The sequence below is a fragment of the Mytilus trossulus genome, chromosome 12 (genome assembly GCF_036588685.1).
Source record: "Mytilus trossulus isolate FHL-02 chromosome 12, PNRI_Mtr1.1.1.hap1, whole genome shotgun sequence".
Taxonomy (NCBI): domain Eukaryota; kingdom Metazoa; phylum Mollusca; class Bivalvia; order Mytilida; family Mytilidae; genus Mytilus; species Mytilus trossulus.
Genome location: NC_086384.1, coordinates 35,199,297 through 35,218,534, shown reverse-complemented (window position 1 = coordinate 35,218,534; position 19,238 = coordinate 35,199,297). Strand labels below are relative to the sequence as shown.

Below are 19,238 nucleotides of genomic sequence, written 5' to 3'. Positions count from 1 at the left end.
ACATGTATTTAGATTTTTGATAATGTTTTCAGTAACTTTTTATGTTTCAAATCATCAAAATATTCTAAGTCCAATTTGCCTTTGTTTTCATCTTAGAAAATTTTCTAAGTGCTGCTTTTCCATCGTTTGCCTTCCTTAAAATTTTCAAAGTCCAAGTTTGCCATCGTTTCCATCCCCCCAAAAAGTTAAAGTCCAAACTTTGCCATCGATTGCCATAGATTTTCATCCTTTCCATGAAATTTCTTTCATGGCAAATATGGAAAGGATGGCAATTTTTGCCATGGAAAATTTTTGCCATGAATTTCATGGAATTTCATCAAATTTTACATCGTTTCCATCCTTTTTCCATGAAAAAACGATGGCATACATGGAATGCCATGAAAATCCTAGGGACGGGAAGACTGTGATTTTAAAAACAGATGTTGATATCTTTTTAGAATATTTACAAAAAAAACGGTGCAGGAAATGGACATGATTACATTTCTGGATGCGGGAATATAAAAAAAAAAAAAAATTCTGTTTTGAAAAAAATAGGTGCAGGCGGGTCCGTCAAACAAGGAATCAAATTGGCGATTATATAAATATAGGATTTCTTTATTTTTTTCTAAAACTTACCTTTATGATATACTTAATAGAAAAAAAAGTTAAAATAAATTGGGTCACCGTTAATTTAAGCTCACAATCTGCCTTTGAAAGAGCAAAGGCATTTTTATTAAGGTCCTTTTTTTTCTATTGAACTAATAGGAGAAAAATAGGTAATATCAAATTTTAAAAAAGAACTTCATTACAGAAATTGCTTAAATTTCACAATTGTGTAGTTTAAGTACATATTATTTGAAAAAAGTAATAAAAAATATAGGTAACCATTGAGTTAAAAAAAAGATACTTCAATTTTAATACAAAAAAACTGTCTTTTTTGCACCAAAGGGAGATAATTTGGAGCTTTTTCAATGATATAAACATTTTTAAAAAGTCATCTGGGGCAAAAACTAATATAATGTTTTGGTTGACTTTTGTACCATATCATGAAGTCACAACTAATAGTGTAATACATAAATAAAATTTGTATTGAAAAAAAATTTTTTAATTTTTGCTGAAATTTTTGTACCCTCAAGCCTCCTTAAACAAAAATATGAAAACATAAAAGAAAAGTAGAATTATGTATCTTGATGAACATCTAATGAACAACTTATTGCAAAACAAGTTCAATTTTTTGTCGAGCCTGCAACTTTTATATAGATGCCTCATGTTACGAACTTTCCGTCAGTCACATGTCTAATGTCCTTGACCTCATTTTCATGGTTCAGTGACTACTTGAAAAAAAAAGTTAAGCATTTTTGTAATGTTAAATTCTTATTATGAGTAATTGGATAACTATATTTGGTATGTGCGTACCTTGCAAGGTCCTCATGCCTGTAAGACAGTTTTCACTTGACCTCAACCTCATTTCATGGATCAGTGAACAAGTTTAAGTTTTTCATGGTCAAGTCCTTATCGCAGATACTATAAGCAACAGGTCTAGTATATTCGATGTATGGAAGGACTGTAAGGTGTATATGTCCAACTGGTAGGTGTCATCTGACCTTGACCTCATTTTCATGGTTCAGTGGTTATAGTAAAGTTTTTGTGTTTTGGTCTGTTTTTCTTATACTATATGCAATAGGTCTACTATAATTGGTGTATGGAATGATTGTAAGGTGTACATGTCTAGCTGACAGGTGTCATCTGACCTTGATCTCATTTTCATGGTTCAGTGATCAAAGTTAAGTTTTTTAGTTTTGGTCTATTTTTCTAATACTTTATGCATTAGGTCAGCTATATTTGGTGTATGGAAATATTTTATGATCTATATGTCATTTAGACAGATTTTATTTGACCTTGACCTCATTTTCACAGTTTTAAGTGTTGTGTTATGGTCTGATTTTCTTTATTTATTAGCAATAAGTCAACTATATTTTTTGCATTGAAGAATTGTTAGCTGTACATGTCTGCCTGGCATGGTTCATCTAACCTTGACCTCATTTTCATGGTTTGTTGATCAATGTTTCATTTTCTTGGTTAATGTTGAGTTTATGTGACAGTTGTAATAAAGCTTTATATTTAGGTCTATCAAGATAGTATCAAGGACTAGTGAAGAAGGCGAGACATTTCAGTGTGTGCACTCTTGTTTATAATAGGGAATATGTTAAAAAAGAAATTACTAATACTTTTGTCCATGTACTGTTGTAGTATATCAGGGCTGTTGCATTATTTAAAGCAATGGCTTGGCAATGTTTTAACGCTAAATTTGTATAATTTTATTTAAAATAAAATGCAGGATTAAGTAGTTTCAACATAACAGTACATTTTCATGCAGATCATATTAGTTGAAGATACTTTGTAATTTCTTCATTGAAAAAAGTTATTTAAGGTGGTACATAAAACTACAGAGAAATAACTATGTAAAATAAGCAAAATGTTTTGTATCCTGTTCTATTGTTATGTGAATATGTTTCTAATTGATCAAAAGAAGTGTTTGTCAAGCTACTATATATGCAGTGAAATTTTTCCAATAAACTGTGAGGTTCAATTCTTTTTATATATTCTTGTATTTTTGTCAAATTGTCAAAGTTAATATTTTGTCAAAACTTTATGAAAATTTAACGAGCCAAATAAATTTAAGTTAAGGTGTTTAGTACCACCTCAATGTTTATTTGTAAGACTTGTGATTGATGTATGTAAATACTAGATTTAGATATCTGATATTTTAACAGGAAGGGCTGTGACTGGTTCTGGAGACACAGCTCTGTCATCATCCTCAGGGTTTTATATTGATGTCACTGGACCAGTGTTTGACCTTGATGTCATGTTGACCACTCCTATTTACTTTGATGAAAAACAAGGACAGTTTCAACCAATAAGTTATCAAGCATCAAACAGCACCATTAAAGCTTTTTGGAGATGTACTGATGATGAGAGTCTTGTAAAGGTAACAAAATGTCTAGTTTAGAGAACTGAAATGTTTGAAAATTATTTTAGCAAGTTAAACAATTACGTTGAATAGAAGAATTATATATCAAAAACTTGGGATTGCATAACTTCTGTATTTTTTATGCCCCCACCATAGTGAAAGAGGGTATAAAGTGTTACTCTTGACTATCAGTAATTCCATCTTTCTGTCTTCTCATCCATTCCATTCCGATGGGAAATGCATACACATGTCTTCCTTTAGAGAACCACTCAATGGAATGAACCATAAATGTTCCTTATGAGGTGCTAATCAAGTGTTGTTACTTTGTATCTGATCCATCATCTAAGATGGCCACCAGTGGAAGACTTAGTGTAACATAGGGCTCTATGGGAAATACATACAAAAGTTTTCTTTTAGAGATCCACTGTTTGAAACTAAACTAGGGAGCCAATATTAAACCAAATTTGGCCTCAATCATTATATATTTAAGTATCTGTTATGATTAGTATCTTTTTCACATAATTTCAAAAACCCAAGTAGAGTCAGGTGAGCGACACAGGCTCTTGAGAGCCTCTAGTTGAATCTGCACTCTACCTTAAGTTTACCTTTTGTAAATTTCATGAAACTCATGCACAATACTTAGAAATACAACACACAGAAAGAGTATAAATTTGAGTCATTAACAGTTTATGTCCCTTTTTGTCTTGGAAAATTGCAAAGCTTGAAGGGGGCATTCGTGTCCTCAGACACATTCTTTTCTTATTTCACTGTAACTAAGATCATTGTTAACCCAATTGAAATGTTCAATCTTTTTTTAGGAGAGCCTTTGGGCTATTGGTAAAACTCCTGGTGGAGAAGAACTTCAAAGGTTTCAGTCAGTTGGTCTCGATGTATCTGGCATAAATTCATCATTTGAAGGCATTCTCCAACATAACCATACATATTACGTGTCTATTATCTGTGTCAATGGAGGTGGAAAACCTACTCAATGGAATGATACGTATGGTAAGCAATACACTAACTTAGACCTTTTGCATTGTTTACACCTTTAAAGGAGATGTGACATGATTTTTTATATTTTTTTTTTTGGTAAATAAATATTTATTTATACATAATTACCCCTCAAAAAACATCGAAAGCAATATAATTATCGTTTAAATGGTTAAATAATGAATCTAAATGTATCGATCTGTCAACCTACTAATTATGCATATTTCAATCCCAGAAGTCACTCAGAACGAGGCTGTGACGTCAGTGGTTACATCAATCATATTTGACTGACGGGTGTATAGGCATAATTAGCTCAATTTCATTTTCGAATATCTTAAAAAAAAGCATGACAGTGATTAAAAATGGTTCTGTGTGCTGCCAGTGGATGCAACAGAAGGCATAAGACAGTTTGAATTTTTTTTTTCGTTTTCCGAGTAGATCATCATCTAACCCAGGAAGAGATAGGACTTCCTACCAAGCACTAGTCATAGACTTTGTTCCGCCCACTTTACAAATGTTTGTTAATCGTGACCCAGAAGTTAAGAAGAATCTCGAGGGATGTCCTACCATGAAGCCAAAACTCCAAATGCAGTATACGTACCTGATATTCCATTGAAACAACCAACAACAGCTGAGCCCAGTCCACCTATACCTATACGCAGGGAGCTTATAAAAAGCAGAGAAAGGCTGAAGAAAATTTTTTTTTTTCTTCGCAAATATTTTTTGGTTCACTTTATAATTTTTTTAAAGATATTGCTTTCATGCCGTCGCGTATGGCCATCTTTGTGACCCAGATCAGAGACTCCGCCCAGATCAAGCCATAGTATTTTGTTAAACAGGCTCCTGGTCTGTCATTCTTAAACACCTATGTATGTTTTCTAATGCAATACATAGCTTGAAACTTTTGAAAAATGTTAGTGGATTTAAGAAAGTTCAGCATACGTTCTTGTAGATGTATTTTTGTATTTAGGGGGACAACCGTTTGACTATCAAAAAAACATAGACGTCCGAGTGAAAAAAATGCATTTTTATACCTGCGATTCCGTTTTCCGTTCGTACGATGTTTCAACAAAATATGGAATCATTTCAGTTGTTGATTTAGTATTGAAAATTTGACTGAATTATCTTTTATAATATACGGTTTTATATGTTTAATTGGTGTTTTTTTAAGAAAGAGGTCAGGTGCTCTTGTTCATTCATAAAATTGTCGTTCATTCATAAATTTATCGTAAAATCAAAATCACTACACAGGTTATCAGGTTATACGTAGTGTCAAATGATTACCTGTAATCTAAAAATAGACAAAGTTAACTGACCTATTTTGTTGATTTGTTTGCGCAAATAATTTGGAGGAACGAAACCCTTGTTGAAACACATAACAATAAGTTTGTTTTCCTTTTTTGTCATAACTCCGTAAGATTTATCGATCACCTTACTAATGAAATGGACCCGTCCAAACGTGATAGATGCCAAGTCCAGATGAAGAGATATTTACAATTTGGAATTTTCTAGTTTCATAGATTAAAAAAAGTACATCCTTTTTGGATATCATATTCAAAACTGGGTATGCATGACAAATGATGAAACCATTATCCTCGTCTTTCCAATGGACGAGTCTACTACGTTTGTTGACCCTCGACGGTCCACTGTACGTGTTTGCAATTTTATTTCACATGTTTTCGAAATATTGAAGATCATTTTCACAATGTTTCCTGAAAATTGGATAAATATCAAAGCAACTTAGAGCTGTTTGTTCTTGTTCGTATAATGAGGATTTAATGTCATGTTTGTCTGTGATGGCCCCTCTTTTTGGGATTGCATGAGAATTATAGTTATCTCGTACCGCATGAGGATGACACATATCAACTGAGCAATAATGTTTGGGACTTAGTTTTTAAGAAATGATGACAAAGTAACATTACGAAAATATTTTTAGTCAGCTGAAATATATATTTATTTTTTACATGTCTATGTCTTGTAAAATATTTTGTTTCTTTCCCGTTTTTCAACATTTGCGTCTGGAAAGTTGAAATGTTTTAAATGAAGTGTTAAATTTAAATTAATTATGAAAATTAAATCAATAAAGGAAATTATTGCCCAGTTACAAACACTACTAGGGGATAATCCATAATAATTTCTCTTGGAGTTTATATGTTTCTGCACATGTATATTTGACCCCAACTTTAGCCTGGTAAACGTGTTGTCTCCTTGTGAAATATAAAACATATTAAAAATGACTTTCTGTTAAAGTCTTTAATTGATATAAAAACCTTCTCAATTCTCACTAGACAACACTCCTGTCATGTTTAATTCTTAAATATTTGTGGATGAAAAAAAAGTCCCCAAAACATAAACATGGCAGCAATTGCTTTTACAGCCTTTCAGGCTTTGATTTTATATAGTTCAGTCATATTTGTGTATAATTGTATAGCCAAATATATCTCAATATTAAAAATTGGTATTTTGTACCTCCTGTGTGTACTTTACTACCTGTTCACGTGTGCAGGTGTGTACACTGAAATTGGACATAATAAATTAAAAGTCATCAACATTGATCAGAAGTTACAGGTATCAGCACGCGTTCTCCACAACGCTTGATTTACCTTTGAAGTTGAAAGCTACAGGTGTCATGCCCCCAGGTGGTGATATGTAAGACATCGGCAATACGCGCTATTGCGTAACATGCGCCGAATCTGTGTACATCCATGGGCTCACCTACTGGGTTCACAGGTGAGGTTGGCAATTGTTACGGATATAAGTTACGTAATGCATATCTGTTGAACCTGTTTGAATAAACAATAGTCAATACCTAACTGTCGGATATGGGGTATTACAGAATAGAGAAAAAAGGACTGGACAGTGCAGCTTTTAAAAGGGGGCGGATCGAAAATATTGGGTTTGTGAATTTACTTTGTAAACAATGGAGTACGATAACAATAATTAAATAAGCAAAATAAATAGAGAATTAAGAAGTAATGCTTCTAAAGTAAAAAAATAATTAAAAAAAAAGCCTGTCAGTCCCCATAACTAATATATAACCTGTAGTTGGTACATAAATTTCTATGAGTTTTCTAATAGAAATAAGGCAGGTATGAAAGGTGTATTGCAATAAGTTATTAGTACTTACCCTTATTATTTTATTCTTTTATTAATAATCATTTTATATCTTAATAAAAAATAATTGTGAAGAGATGCCAAGTGATGCTTTTAAAATGACAGACCATTGATGCAAGGTAATTGCGGTGAAAAACTATACGCAAAAGGTGATTTGAATGTGCAACGAATATTTTGGCTAGTGAATGTATGCAAGTCTTTATATTGCATAAGACACAAAGCTGTATTACATAGTTTTAACTTAAATAATGCAAATACATCCAATTGATACAGACCTGGGAGTAGTAGATTATGTATAAGTATAGACTGAGTAAGTTGAAACATTATTTTATTTGCCGAATTAAAGCAAATTGGATTAGACACAAGTAAATCATACAACATGGACAATATAAAATTACAATTATACTAGTATGATATAATGGACATACATATAAGGCAAACAGTTTATAGAATAATACTAGCTTTCATTCGTAAAAAAGAGAAAAGGAAAGTTTGAAAAGTCATATGATAATGTGACAATGACGTGTGTACTTATGATGACGATCATGATGTTCCGTGCCAGTAACAGTAACGCTCTATCATAGACTATCAAGGCTTAACAAAAGCTGTTTGACCATTGTATGAAATTTTGAACATGTTTGAAAATTTGAATATTTTGTTCATTCGAAAGTTCAATGTGTTCGCAAATTAATAGTTTTGTATCTAAAACAATGCTTTCAGATAGCCAGTTAAGATTATTGAATAGGGTTTTTCTGCATGATGTGTATTTTGGACAAACAAAGAAGTAATGGTAGACATCCTCAATATCTGACCCACAATGACAAGAAGGATCATTTATAATATTAGCTCTAAATAGATCATTGTTATAAATGAATGGGAACATCTCAATTGCATTATTGGGCCGTACAAATGAAACGTTTCAATTTTATATAATCGTTTATCGTGTTTTTTTCAAATTTCTGTTATGCATTACTGCTCTCTGTTTTCTGTCGTGAAGATAGTCCTGAAACCAATTCAATAAGTTTCCGTCAATACTGTAAGCTTTCATTTTACATATTATACAGCCCCTATGCCAAACTTTGTCGAAGTTAGATAGAAGTCACAAAATACAAAACAATTTAAAGACTGAAGATATACCACACAGAAAAAATATTAAAAAAAATAAGACAGAACTCATAGAACATTTTCAATGGGATTATTATGGAGGAGAAGAGACATATGGATTTATTTTACTGTTTTACAACTTCTTAAAATATTTCTTTTAATACCCCCCCCCCCCCCCCCCCAAAAAAAAAACCCTGTTATGTCATACTTATAACACATTTATTGGTGACAGCTTCAGTGATTCAAATTTTAGACCTGTCATACTTGGTAAGGTGATAGTTATTCTATTATTTTTATTCATTTGCTTGTTTAAGAAATTTTTCATGAAGCTTGATTAATGAAAAAAAATAAAATTTTATCATGCAAAGGATATATCTGACGCCAAAATGAAGCCATTTATAGATATCAAGCCACTTTGACATGTTATTTTTATAACAATTATTTGGTTATTGATATCTATTGAATAATTTTAAGTAACAAAGTTACTTCATATATAATAAATCAAAAATTTTGTATTTTCCTAAATTATTTTTTTCTTGTTATTATATAATTAGAAAAATAATTTCGAAAATAAATTGTGACTTTTTGTACTGTGACAATTTGTCCGTGACTTTTTGGCTGTGACTTTTTGTCCTGTGACTTTCTGTCCTACATTCTTTATGAACTATCCTTTTCTCTTATTTAATGTAATTAAATTTCACTCAAACATTTTTAAGAACTGTATCCTTTTTTTTGGTGAAATTAATTATTGATATAGTATTTTTATATTATATATCGACTGCTTGAAAGATCGTCAATGTCGGATGACGAATTTATATCTTCTACTTGATTTTTTTCTACAAGTAACGGCTCGAAATGATGCGGTCGAATATCTTAAGTTAGAGAGTTGCCTTTAAAACTGATGCTAACACTGTCCATTGTTTAATTATGCAGAAATATGATCGACTTCGTCTTCATTGAGACATTTTCTCGGCTTGTATCCACTGACGTCATCCCGATCACGTGACCGGTATCTCATTAAAAATCAAAGATTACGACAAGCGCTGGATTCTTTGACCATTTAAAGGCCGTAAATGATGTTTTGAAAAGAAAAATTTATTACAATATATTTTTTTACCAATATTTATTAATTAATAAAAAAAAAAAAAAAAAAAAAATTGTGTCACGTCTCCTTTAAGTTGGTTTTTAGGCCAGTTTATAAACTGAAACCAATAATGGTATTTGGTATGCAAATGTATCATTTCAACAGGTATTATATGGCCCTGTACCTTCAGTTGTGGTTCATTGATTTTAAATGTTTTGCACAATGTACATGTTAAAGCGTTTCCAATTTTTTCTATAGGCTAGACATATTTCTTTTTTAACAAACAAATATGAAATGTATCCTAGCAAATTATTGAAGGAGTTTGATATCAACATTGTTAGCCATATCTCATGCCTAAATTTTTTATGGCACCGCAATGTGGCCCAGCAACGAAGTTGTCGGTGCCATATATTTTTACCCTTGTCCATTCATAGGAAATTCTGTCATTCCACAATAAACCATTATACAGAGTTATTTTCTAAACGCCATCAAAGATTGGGCTGATTTTTTTGTATGTCAGTTAACCATGATGAGTTACAAATCAATTAAAAGTTTCGTTCCGCTTTACTAATTTTTGCTGAAAAATATGGGCTTTGGACTTTGAGAAATTGTTGAAAATCACAGTTATACAGACTTTTTTTCTAAATGCCTTCAGATATTGGGCTGATTTATGGTATGTGAGTTAAACATGATGAGTTACAGATCAAGATCAAGTTTCATTCCGCTGCATTGGGCTGATTTTTGGTTATGTGAGTTAACCATGATGAGTTATAGATCAAGTTCAAGTTTCATTCCGCTGCACAAAGTTTTGCCGAAAATACGGGCCTTGGACTTTGTGAAATTGTTGAAATGCACAGTTTATATAGACTTTTTTTCTACACCCTTCAGATATTGGGCTGATTTTTGGTTTGTGAGTTAACCATGATGATTTACAGATATCAAGTTTAAGTTTCATTCCCCTCAAGAAAGGGTCAATCCCGAAATCCCGAGCTTAAAAACAGCTGATCCCAGAGTCCTGATAAAGGTCCTATCCCCCCTCATCTAGTTTTTGAAATAGTTTAATAGTTTAAAAGAACCTCCAAAATAAATGTTTTGGAGTTATTGCCCCTGAATAGTTGAATATGTGCATTGGTGGAGTAAACTGTTCTTTAAGTTGTTGAATATCATATTTACAGTTCATTTTTTATCACAAGAATTGTAAACAAGCTATTTCTTGTTTAAGGACTGTACCATTCTACAAATTGATAGGAAACTTATGCATGCTTACTGGATAGTCATGTGCAATGAATAACACAGTTCAACTAATAGTTAATTGATAAGATGATAATTTTAGCTAACATCTACATTTAAGGTGTTGTGGTACTGTTAGAGCCACCAGAAGTAGACAACTTGAATAATACTATCCTAGGAGAAATCAGACCATTTAACGAATCAGTAGTTCCTGTCAATGCCATGGAGAGTACTGACCCTACAAGTATAGGATTCACTTTTATGATTAGTGAGGACAAGGCTATAAGAAGATATGGTAAGTCACAGTGACAAAGTTAGTGGTTTGGTTGATCATTGGTCAAACAAATGATATTTGCATGCAGAATACCATATTATTGAAGTTGAGGACCAAAATTCATGCCTGTCTAGAAGGTTCATTGGACCAGTGTACAAGTGCAATGTTATAAGAATATATATACAATACTGAGAAAGAGAAAGAGAAAGGAGACCTTCTCTTCTTAGTTCTTTATTTAAATTATTTTAAAAAAAATTAGCATGTATTCATCTATATAATTCATCTACATAAAATCTTAATTAGAAGTAAATGCAATATTTCATAAGACTATAAAATAAAAACTTTTTTGTTCAGATTTGTGTATTGGAACAGATGAACATAAAGATGATATTTTTCCTTGTACCTGGGTTGGTTACAATGTCTCAGGATCAGCTTCTATCAAAGATGGATATTTGTTACTTGATGGCATCAAAGTTGCACGTCTGTCAGAACTACAAACTGATCAGGATGTATTTACACAAGGTGAAAACAAATCTAGCATATTTCATATGGAACCTGGTCGAACATTATTTCTGACCATGAGAGTTTGTAATGAAGCAGTACTTTGTGCCAACAAGTCATTAGGAAGTATACTAATTACAAATGATAAAACTGTATTGAAGACCTCAGAACATGGAGAGTCCATTGAACTTGTACAGTCTATTGAAACAGGATCCAAAAGGAGAAAAAGAGATACAAATATGATTGTAGTGAATACTCCTGAAGGTAAATATTTAATAACTATAGAATTAAGAATGAAAACGGGGAAAATATCAAAGAGACAACAACCTGAAGAAAAGAGTCAGAAACAGCACAAGACCTCAAATGGATCTTCAACACAGCGAGAAAAATCCTGCACCTGTAAGTTGGCTTCAACTGGCCCCTAAACCAAAAAGTGTACTAGTTCAGCAAAAATTGACATCACTAAACCTTAGTTCAATGAAATATTAATTCCTCCTTAGCTGTTGTAGAAATCGATCTTTATAATACATAATTTGAATTTTAAACAAAATAAACAAAACAATCAAATGAAAGAAAACAACATTTTTGCAGATATCTAGTACATGTATTGCATTATTTTACAAAAAAGATATTCATGTTTCGGAGAGTTCTGCTTTGAAAATGATAAATTATCATAGAATTATATTAGTTATGTGTAGTTTCACTTGCCATGCAAATATCATTTCATCCTAATCAATGTTAAGAAACTCATCATAGATACCAGGATTGAAATTTAATATTTGCGCCATGACTTGTGTTTTGTTTACAAAATTCTCACCAGTGACGCTTGAATGAAAAAAGTTAAAAAGGACAAATAAAGCAATAAAATGAAGAGCATTGACAATCAAAACTCCTAAAGTTTTGCCAAATACATCTAAGGTAATCTATTCCTTAGGTAGAAAACCTTAGTATTTCAAAAACTCAAAATTTTGTAAAATGTTAAATTATAATTATGACCATATCAACTATAAATTATGTCAACACAAAAGTACTGACTACTGGGCTGGTGATACTCTCTGGGAATAAAAACTCCACCAGCAGTGGTATTGATCCACTGGTTGTAAGTAAACTCATCATAGATACCAGGATTGAAATTTAATATTTGACGCAAGTTTCGTCTTCAAGCTGAGATTCATCAGTGACACTTAAAATCAAAAATGTTAAAAAGGCCAAATAAATTAATTACAACATCATTCCTTTAGAAGCATCACAATATTTTGAACAAGTTCACTTAACTGTAAATATCTATTTGTTTGTGTGTGACTTCCAAATAACATCATAGTAACAAAATAAAACATGGATGTATGGTTTGTGGTAGAAGCTTCAATAATTAGATATAGGAAGATGTGGTATGAGTGCCAATGAGACAACTCTCCATCCAAATAACAATTTTAAAAAAAGGAAACCATTATATGTCAATGTACGGCCTTCAACACGGAGCCTTGACTCACACCGAACAATAAGCTATAAAGGGCCCCAAAATTACTAGTGTAAAACCATTCAAACAAGAAAACCAACGGTCTAATCTATATAAAAAAAAACAGAAACGAAAAGCACATATAAATTACATAAACAAATGACAACTACTGTACATCAGATTCCTGACTTGGGACAGGTGCAAACATTTGCAGCGGGATTAAACGTTTTAAGGGATCCTAACCTTCTCCCTTTTTCTGAAAAAAAAGCATAACATCACAACATAGAAAAACACATGATAAAATATCAACTGGCAGACTTAACTCAATCAAAAAACGTAAATTAATACACAATGAACAAATAAATTTGATCTGCGATATCTGAATGCAAATGCACAGTTAACAAAATATTAGAGACAAACATTCAAGGCCAAAAAGCAAACAAACAAGTCCAAACAAAGCCGTGACAAGACACCACTGAGAAATATTTAAGCCTGCAAAAATATTGATCAATATTCACTTTAGAAAAAAAAATGGTTTTAAAAAAATACAGGTAAATCTTGAAGTTTATACAAATGTAGTAAGAGTAAGTGAAAATTTTAAGATATTCCAAATAATCAAAGTTGGTATATAGACAAGACCATATAAATATAAAATAACAAAAAAGCATTTGAGAGTACTCGCAGTTACTGACAGCTAGTTAAAAGCCAAAACCAATTAATAATTAAAAATCATGCAGCAGAGACTAAAATCAACTAAAACACATCCCAGGGATTTAGTATTTTAACGTCATTAACAATCAGAAAAGACATGACTTGTGCAATGTCAAAAATAAATGTATCGACAGGTAGTAGGATAGTGAGGAGCGACTTCTATAGAGATAAAAATGAACGTGTATAATATCTGCATTTAGAGTAATTTCTACTTCTTGATTATGGTAATGAAGAGAAGATATGTTTACTACTTTTAAAATCTGTTTGTACAATAAATGAAGCCATAGATTCATTTTGTTCTGATCTTGTATGTGTTATTTTAACTAAGTTTTTACCTGAAAAATATAACATCTTAAATTTTTTTTGTTTCAGTTAGTTTTGAATTTTGAATTATATTTAAACACTTGGTTTATAGGATTGGTAGAGGGACAGACCATTGTACTTCAGCCAATATCTGATGAAGATCTAACCACAGAATATGGGTCTGATTCCTCTCCTGATTTCCAGCCTTATATAGTCAACCCTGCAACTACACAGGATATGGTTGAAAGAGTACTATACAAAAGGTATCCCAGCTAGAACTATAATACTTATTCAATAAGTTGTTAAAATGATGAAAAATATAGCAATCACAAAATATCTAGACATCAAAATATTCATGTTGGTTTTTATGATTTAAAAACGTTCTTTAAATAGATAACAGATATTTGATATACAAGTGTATTCAGCAACCTTAAAATCTTAATTGACCTAATTATGTTTCACCAAAATTTAAATAGTGGCCTATTTCAGCGGCTTATGACTAACGCTAATTATCTAGATGGTGTGCTCTAGAGTCTGTTACACTATTTTTGCCAATTTCGACTGGCAATGTTTTTAAAAAGTAATCAAAATGACTGTTTATTAAATTGTTTGATTTAGCAAGCCATGGTAAGAAGTCTTTTTTTTATAAAACAGAAAATTGTATCTATGAAAATCCATAGGGTTTTATGTTGATGCATTTTAGTAGTAAGAGTCTGAAGAGACATATATCTCCGTTAAACAGGTTTAATTTTATATTTTACAGAATACACTCCATGGTAATGACATTTTCTGTGATACCAGTTGGTCACCTTCCTTTGCCAGGACCAATGAATATTACTTATCCAGATACTGTTGGAGAGAATGAAGACAACAGAACAGTGCTGGCTCATTGGAATACTGGTATGTCCACATCAATAAGTGCTCTCTTCCTTCCTTCTGTTAGTTCTGATAAAGTTTTTGTTGCGCTTTTCTCAGGAACTTCAATTAAACCTTCTTCCTATTTACTAACAAGCATCATATTGGTAAGCTATACCCTATGACACATTTTTTTTCACTTAATAGCAAGCTTATGTATAAACTAGAGCAGTTGTTTACACTACATCTTCTTTATTCATCCTTAATAACTGCTTACACATCTTAAAAATATTCCAATGTTTTCATAAAGATTTAGATATTTTAAATATTAAATGACCATAATTTAAAGTGCATTTGGCCTGAAGCTTTTTCCTGATACAGTAGAGTGAAATCTTCTTTATAAAAACAACTTTTTATGAAACCAACCAAGATGTGAAACATTTTAAGTCCACTGTGAATATGGACAAAATTCATGATAAATATCTGATTTGTTTTCTTTGGTCATTAGTTCAACAGCAGTGGGAGTTGACTGGGAAGACCTGTGGTGAAACATCAGATTTGGAAGTTGATAATGGAGAAGGCAGAAAGACTGTTCAGGTAATATTATCCTCATGACCGTAAATCATTCACTAAAATCTCTGCAAACAAAGGATTCAGCCTTTCTGTCCTGATCAACTTCTTAATCCATGTTTCGGTCCCTGGGTCCAAGGGGCCAAGTGAGCTTTTCTTTTCACTTTTGTGTTGGTCGACATTTGTCATTAACTTTTACAAAAATGGTTATTTTTGATACTTCAATAAGAGATTTTATAGGAATTTATAGGGTTAAATATACTTAACGCAATCCACTACCACCCCTGGAATAAATTCAGTTTTTTGTTCACATTTATATAATTTAAATTAATTTATTAAACGACAAATTAAAACTAAACTTACTTAGTTGCATTGGCTAGAGGTATAGGGGAGGGTTGAGATCTCACAAACATGTTTAACCCCCCTGCATTTTTGCACCTGTCCCAAGTCAAGAGCCTCTGGCCTTTGTTAGTCTTGTATTTTTTTAGCTTTTAGTTTCTTCTGTACAATTTGGAGTTTAATATGGCGCTCATTATCACTGAACTAGTATATATTTGTTTAGGGGCCAGCTGAAGGAGGCCTCAGGGTGCGGGAATTTCTCTTCAAAGACCTGTTGGTGACCTTCTGCTGTTGTCTGCTCTATGGTCGGGTTGTTGTCTCTTTGGCACTTTCCCCATTTCCATTCTGAATTTTATTACTGTATCTTACACAGGTAAATAATGATGTGGTGAGTACATCTTGTGGATGTAATTTTTTAATCACCAAGTTAATTGCAACAAGAACTTGTGAAAGCAAACATATTCTATATAATATAAATGTAATTTCATGGTAAGTATATTTAACCAAATTCATATTAATTCTTTTCCTCTGAAACTACTAATCTAAATATAAACAAATTTGGCTGCATTTATTATTGGGGTATCTATTTTTAAAAATGTGTATGATGAGAGATGACCCTGCTTGCCAACCAAGACAGATAAAATAGCTAAAAATAGAACATAGGGAAAAAACACAAGCTTTGTCTTTTATTTTGAAATTGTTTTAAATAATTTTATAGGTCAAAACTGTCAGATGACTTTTTATAGGAGTAATTGCCTTTAAACGAATAATCATCCCTTTTTTTAAACTTGTTTGCCTGTTATCTTGAAAATTATAATAATAGATAAGGGAGAAACTTAACACTGCAAAAATTATCAGCAAAAACGAGCTCTGGTTGAAATGAACAGACAACTCCTTATTAGTTGTATTACCCTTTGATGACAATTTTAACCAGTTTTTTTGGGTTTTTTTCGCCATATACCTTAAAAAATATATTAGATAGATAGAACTTTGAATGAATGATAAATAAGACAAAATCTACAATTAAGACAATATTGAGGAAATAGTCTATTTATTTTTTAGATTTGTAAAACATGGAGAGAAAAAGTAGATGGTATCAACCAAACTAATGCATCTGTTTCCTATTTCTCAGAAGAGACACAATTTGCTGTGTTTATTGTTTCAAATAAGGTGTATAATTCTCCACCAATGCTCACCAGTGACAGGTTTATTTCCATCAAAGAAGATGAAGGTATGCTTATATATAGTAATGTGCAAAAAAAGGGATGATGAAGGAAAGAAATTGATTAATTCCCATTTCTTCAAATACGTTGGTTTAATTGCTGTTTGTAAAAAAAAAAAAAAACATTTAGGAGATACTGCTGGTCTTCAATTTTTGGTTTGGAAAAAGGAAATTTCTGCAATTAGTATAAGTAGCATAAAATACATGATATAGTTTATATATTTGAATGCTAAAAGATCTAATCATTTAAACTAACATCTGTAAAATTTATTAATAAAGAGAATAAAAAACATTAAAAATGGAATCTGATGAAAGGGCAAAATAAATATAATATACAAAAAGGTATTATTGCACAGTGTAGCTATCATGATGGACAGGTGTCCATATTATGCTAAGCTTTTGAACATCAGCACGAGTCTTGACAAGTTATGAATGATACTTTCTTGATTGCCAATGAGACAACTCTCCACAAGAGACCAGATGACATTGAAATAACCAACTATAGGTCACTATCAAGCCTTCAATAATGAGCAAAGCCCATACTGCAAAGTATGCTATTGTGGCCCCAAAATGGCAAATGTAAAACAACTTATCTGGAACAGTGGTGAAAACATATTAAGAATAACTATAAAATCAGTTAATAAAGGCTCATTACTCGTCAAATGGTTACAAATAGAAATACAATTAAAATGTTAATTGTTCTTGGACAATTGAGAGGTCTTTCCTTTTGTAGTGTAAAATACATGTTCCAATAGACGTAGAATGTATTGAAAAGGTCACGGTCAACCTTAAAAAGCTTTAAAAAAACACTGTAAATCCTTTAAAAAAGGGCAAAAACACAAAATTTGGTATACGGGACATGACCTTTGACCTTCGTCAAGGTCAGTGGTCCTTAATGTCATTGCTGAAGACCCCATGGGTCTAGGACCTTTGTTCATATAATCAAAGCTGATTTTGCCTTTTTTGTAACCTAAAACAAGAGTTATGCACCTTACAGAAAGGTAAAATCTCTTCGGTCAAAATGTAACAAAGTTGCGCATTAATGACCCAAACATTTTCTTTATGAATGATACTTTCTTGATTGCCAATGAGACAACTCTCCACAAGAGACCAGATGACATTGAAATAACCAACTATAGGTCACTATCAAGCCTTCAATAATGAGCAAAGCCAATACTGCAAAGTATGCTATTGTGGCCCCAAAATGGCAAATGTAAAACAACTTATCTGGAACAGTGGTGAAAACATATTAAGAATAACTATAAAATCAGTTAATAAAGGCTCATTACTCGTCAAATGGTTACAAATAGAAATACAATTAAAATGTCAATTGTTCTTGGACAATTGAGAGGTCTTTCCTTTTGTAGTGTAAAATACATGTTCCAATAGACGTAGAATGTATTGAAAAGGTCACGGTCAACCTTAAAAAGCTTTAAAAAAACACTGTAAATCCTTTAAAAAAGGGCAAAAACACAAAATTTGGTATACGGGACATGACCTTTGACCTTCGTCAAGGTCAGTGGTCCTTAATGTCATTGCTGAAGACCCCATGGGTCTAGGACCTTTGGTCATATAATCAAAGCTGATTTTGCCTTTTTTGTAACCTAAAACAAGAGTTATGCACCTTACAGAAAGGTAAAATCTCTTCGGTCAAAATGTAACAAAGTTGCGCATTAATGACCCAAACATTTTCTTTATGAATGATACTTTCTTGATTGCCAATGAGACAACTCTCCACAAGAGACCAGATGACATTGAAATAACCAACTATAGGTCACTATCAAGCCTTCAATAATGAGCAAAGCCAATACTGCAAAGTATGCTATTGTGGCCCCAAAATGGCAAATGTAAAACAACTTATCTGGAACAGTGGTGAAAACATATTAAGAATAACTATAAAATCAGTTAATAAAGGCTCATTACTTGTCAAATGGTTACAAATAGAAATACAATTAAAATGTCAATTGTTCTTGGACAATTGAGAGGTCTTTCCTTTTGTAGTGTAAAATACATGTTCCAATAGACGTAGAATGTATTGAAAAGGTCACGGTCAACCTTAAAAAGCTTTAAAAAAACACTGTAAATCCTTTTAAAAAGGGCAAAAACACAAAATTTGGTATACGGGACATGACCTTTGACCTTCGTCAAGGTCAGTGGTCCTTAATGTCATTGCTGAAGACCCCATGGGTCTAGGACCTTTGGTCATATAATCAAAGCTGATTTTGCCTTTTTAGAAACCTAAAACAAGAGTTATGCACCTTACAGAAAGGTAAAATCTCTTCGGTCAAAATGTAACAAAGTTGCGCATTAATGACCCAAACATTTTCCACTATTCAACACTTCTGAAAGTATTAAGGTTGCTGAGATTGTCCCATAACAAGGTGTTAGGTCAACATACACATTTGACCTTGAGGTAACAAGGTTTTTGGGTTTCGGAGGGATTACTCCGAACCGACAAAATATTTTGACTCACAGGGTGAGTTCCGGATAGGTATTCAGGACACTGATACAAAGTGTGAACATGAAAGCGACACG

At 32.1% G+C, this 19,238-nt stretch overlaps 1 protein-coding gene across 1 annotated transcript in view; it reads left to right on the top strand.

The window, feature by feature from the left end:
* LOC134692403 (uncharacterized) overlaps positions 1–19,238 on the top strand; it is a 47,350-nt gene that overhangs the window by 10,115 nt on the left and 17,997 nt on the right. Inside the window, exons 10-17 of the mRNA XM_063552853.1 lie at positions 2,754–2,968; positions 3,769–3,955; positions 10,594–10,767; positions 11,101–11,511; positions 13,830–13,980; positions 14,481–14,617; positions 15,081–15,169; positions 16,544–16,712. Coding sequence (XP_063408923.1) covers positions 2,754–2,968; positions 3,769–3,955; positions 10,594–10,767; positions 11,101–11,511; positions 13,830–13,980; positions 14,481–14,617; positions 15,081–15,169; positions 16,544–16,712 — 1,533 coding nt within the window. The remainder of the gene's footprint in view (positions 1–2,753; positions 2,969–3,768; positions 3,956–10,593; positions 10,768–11,100; positions 11,512–13,829; positions 13,981–14,480; positions 14,618–15,080; positions 15,170–16,543; positions 16,713–19,238) is intronic.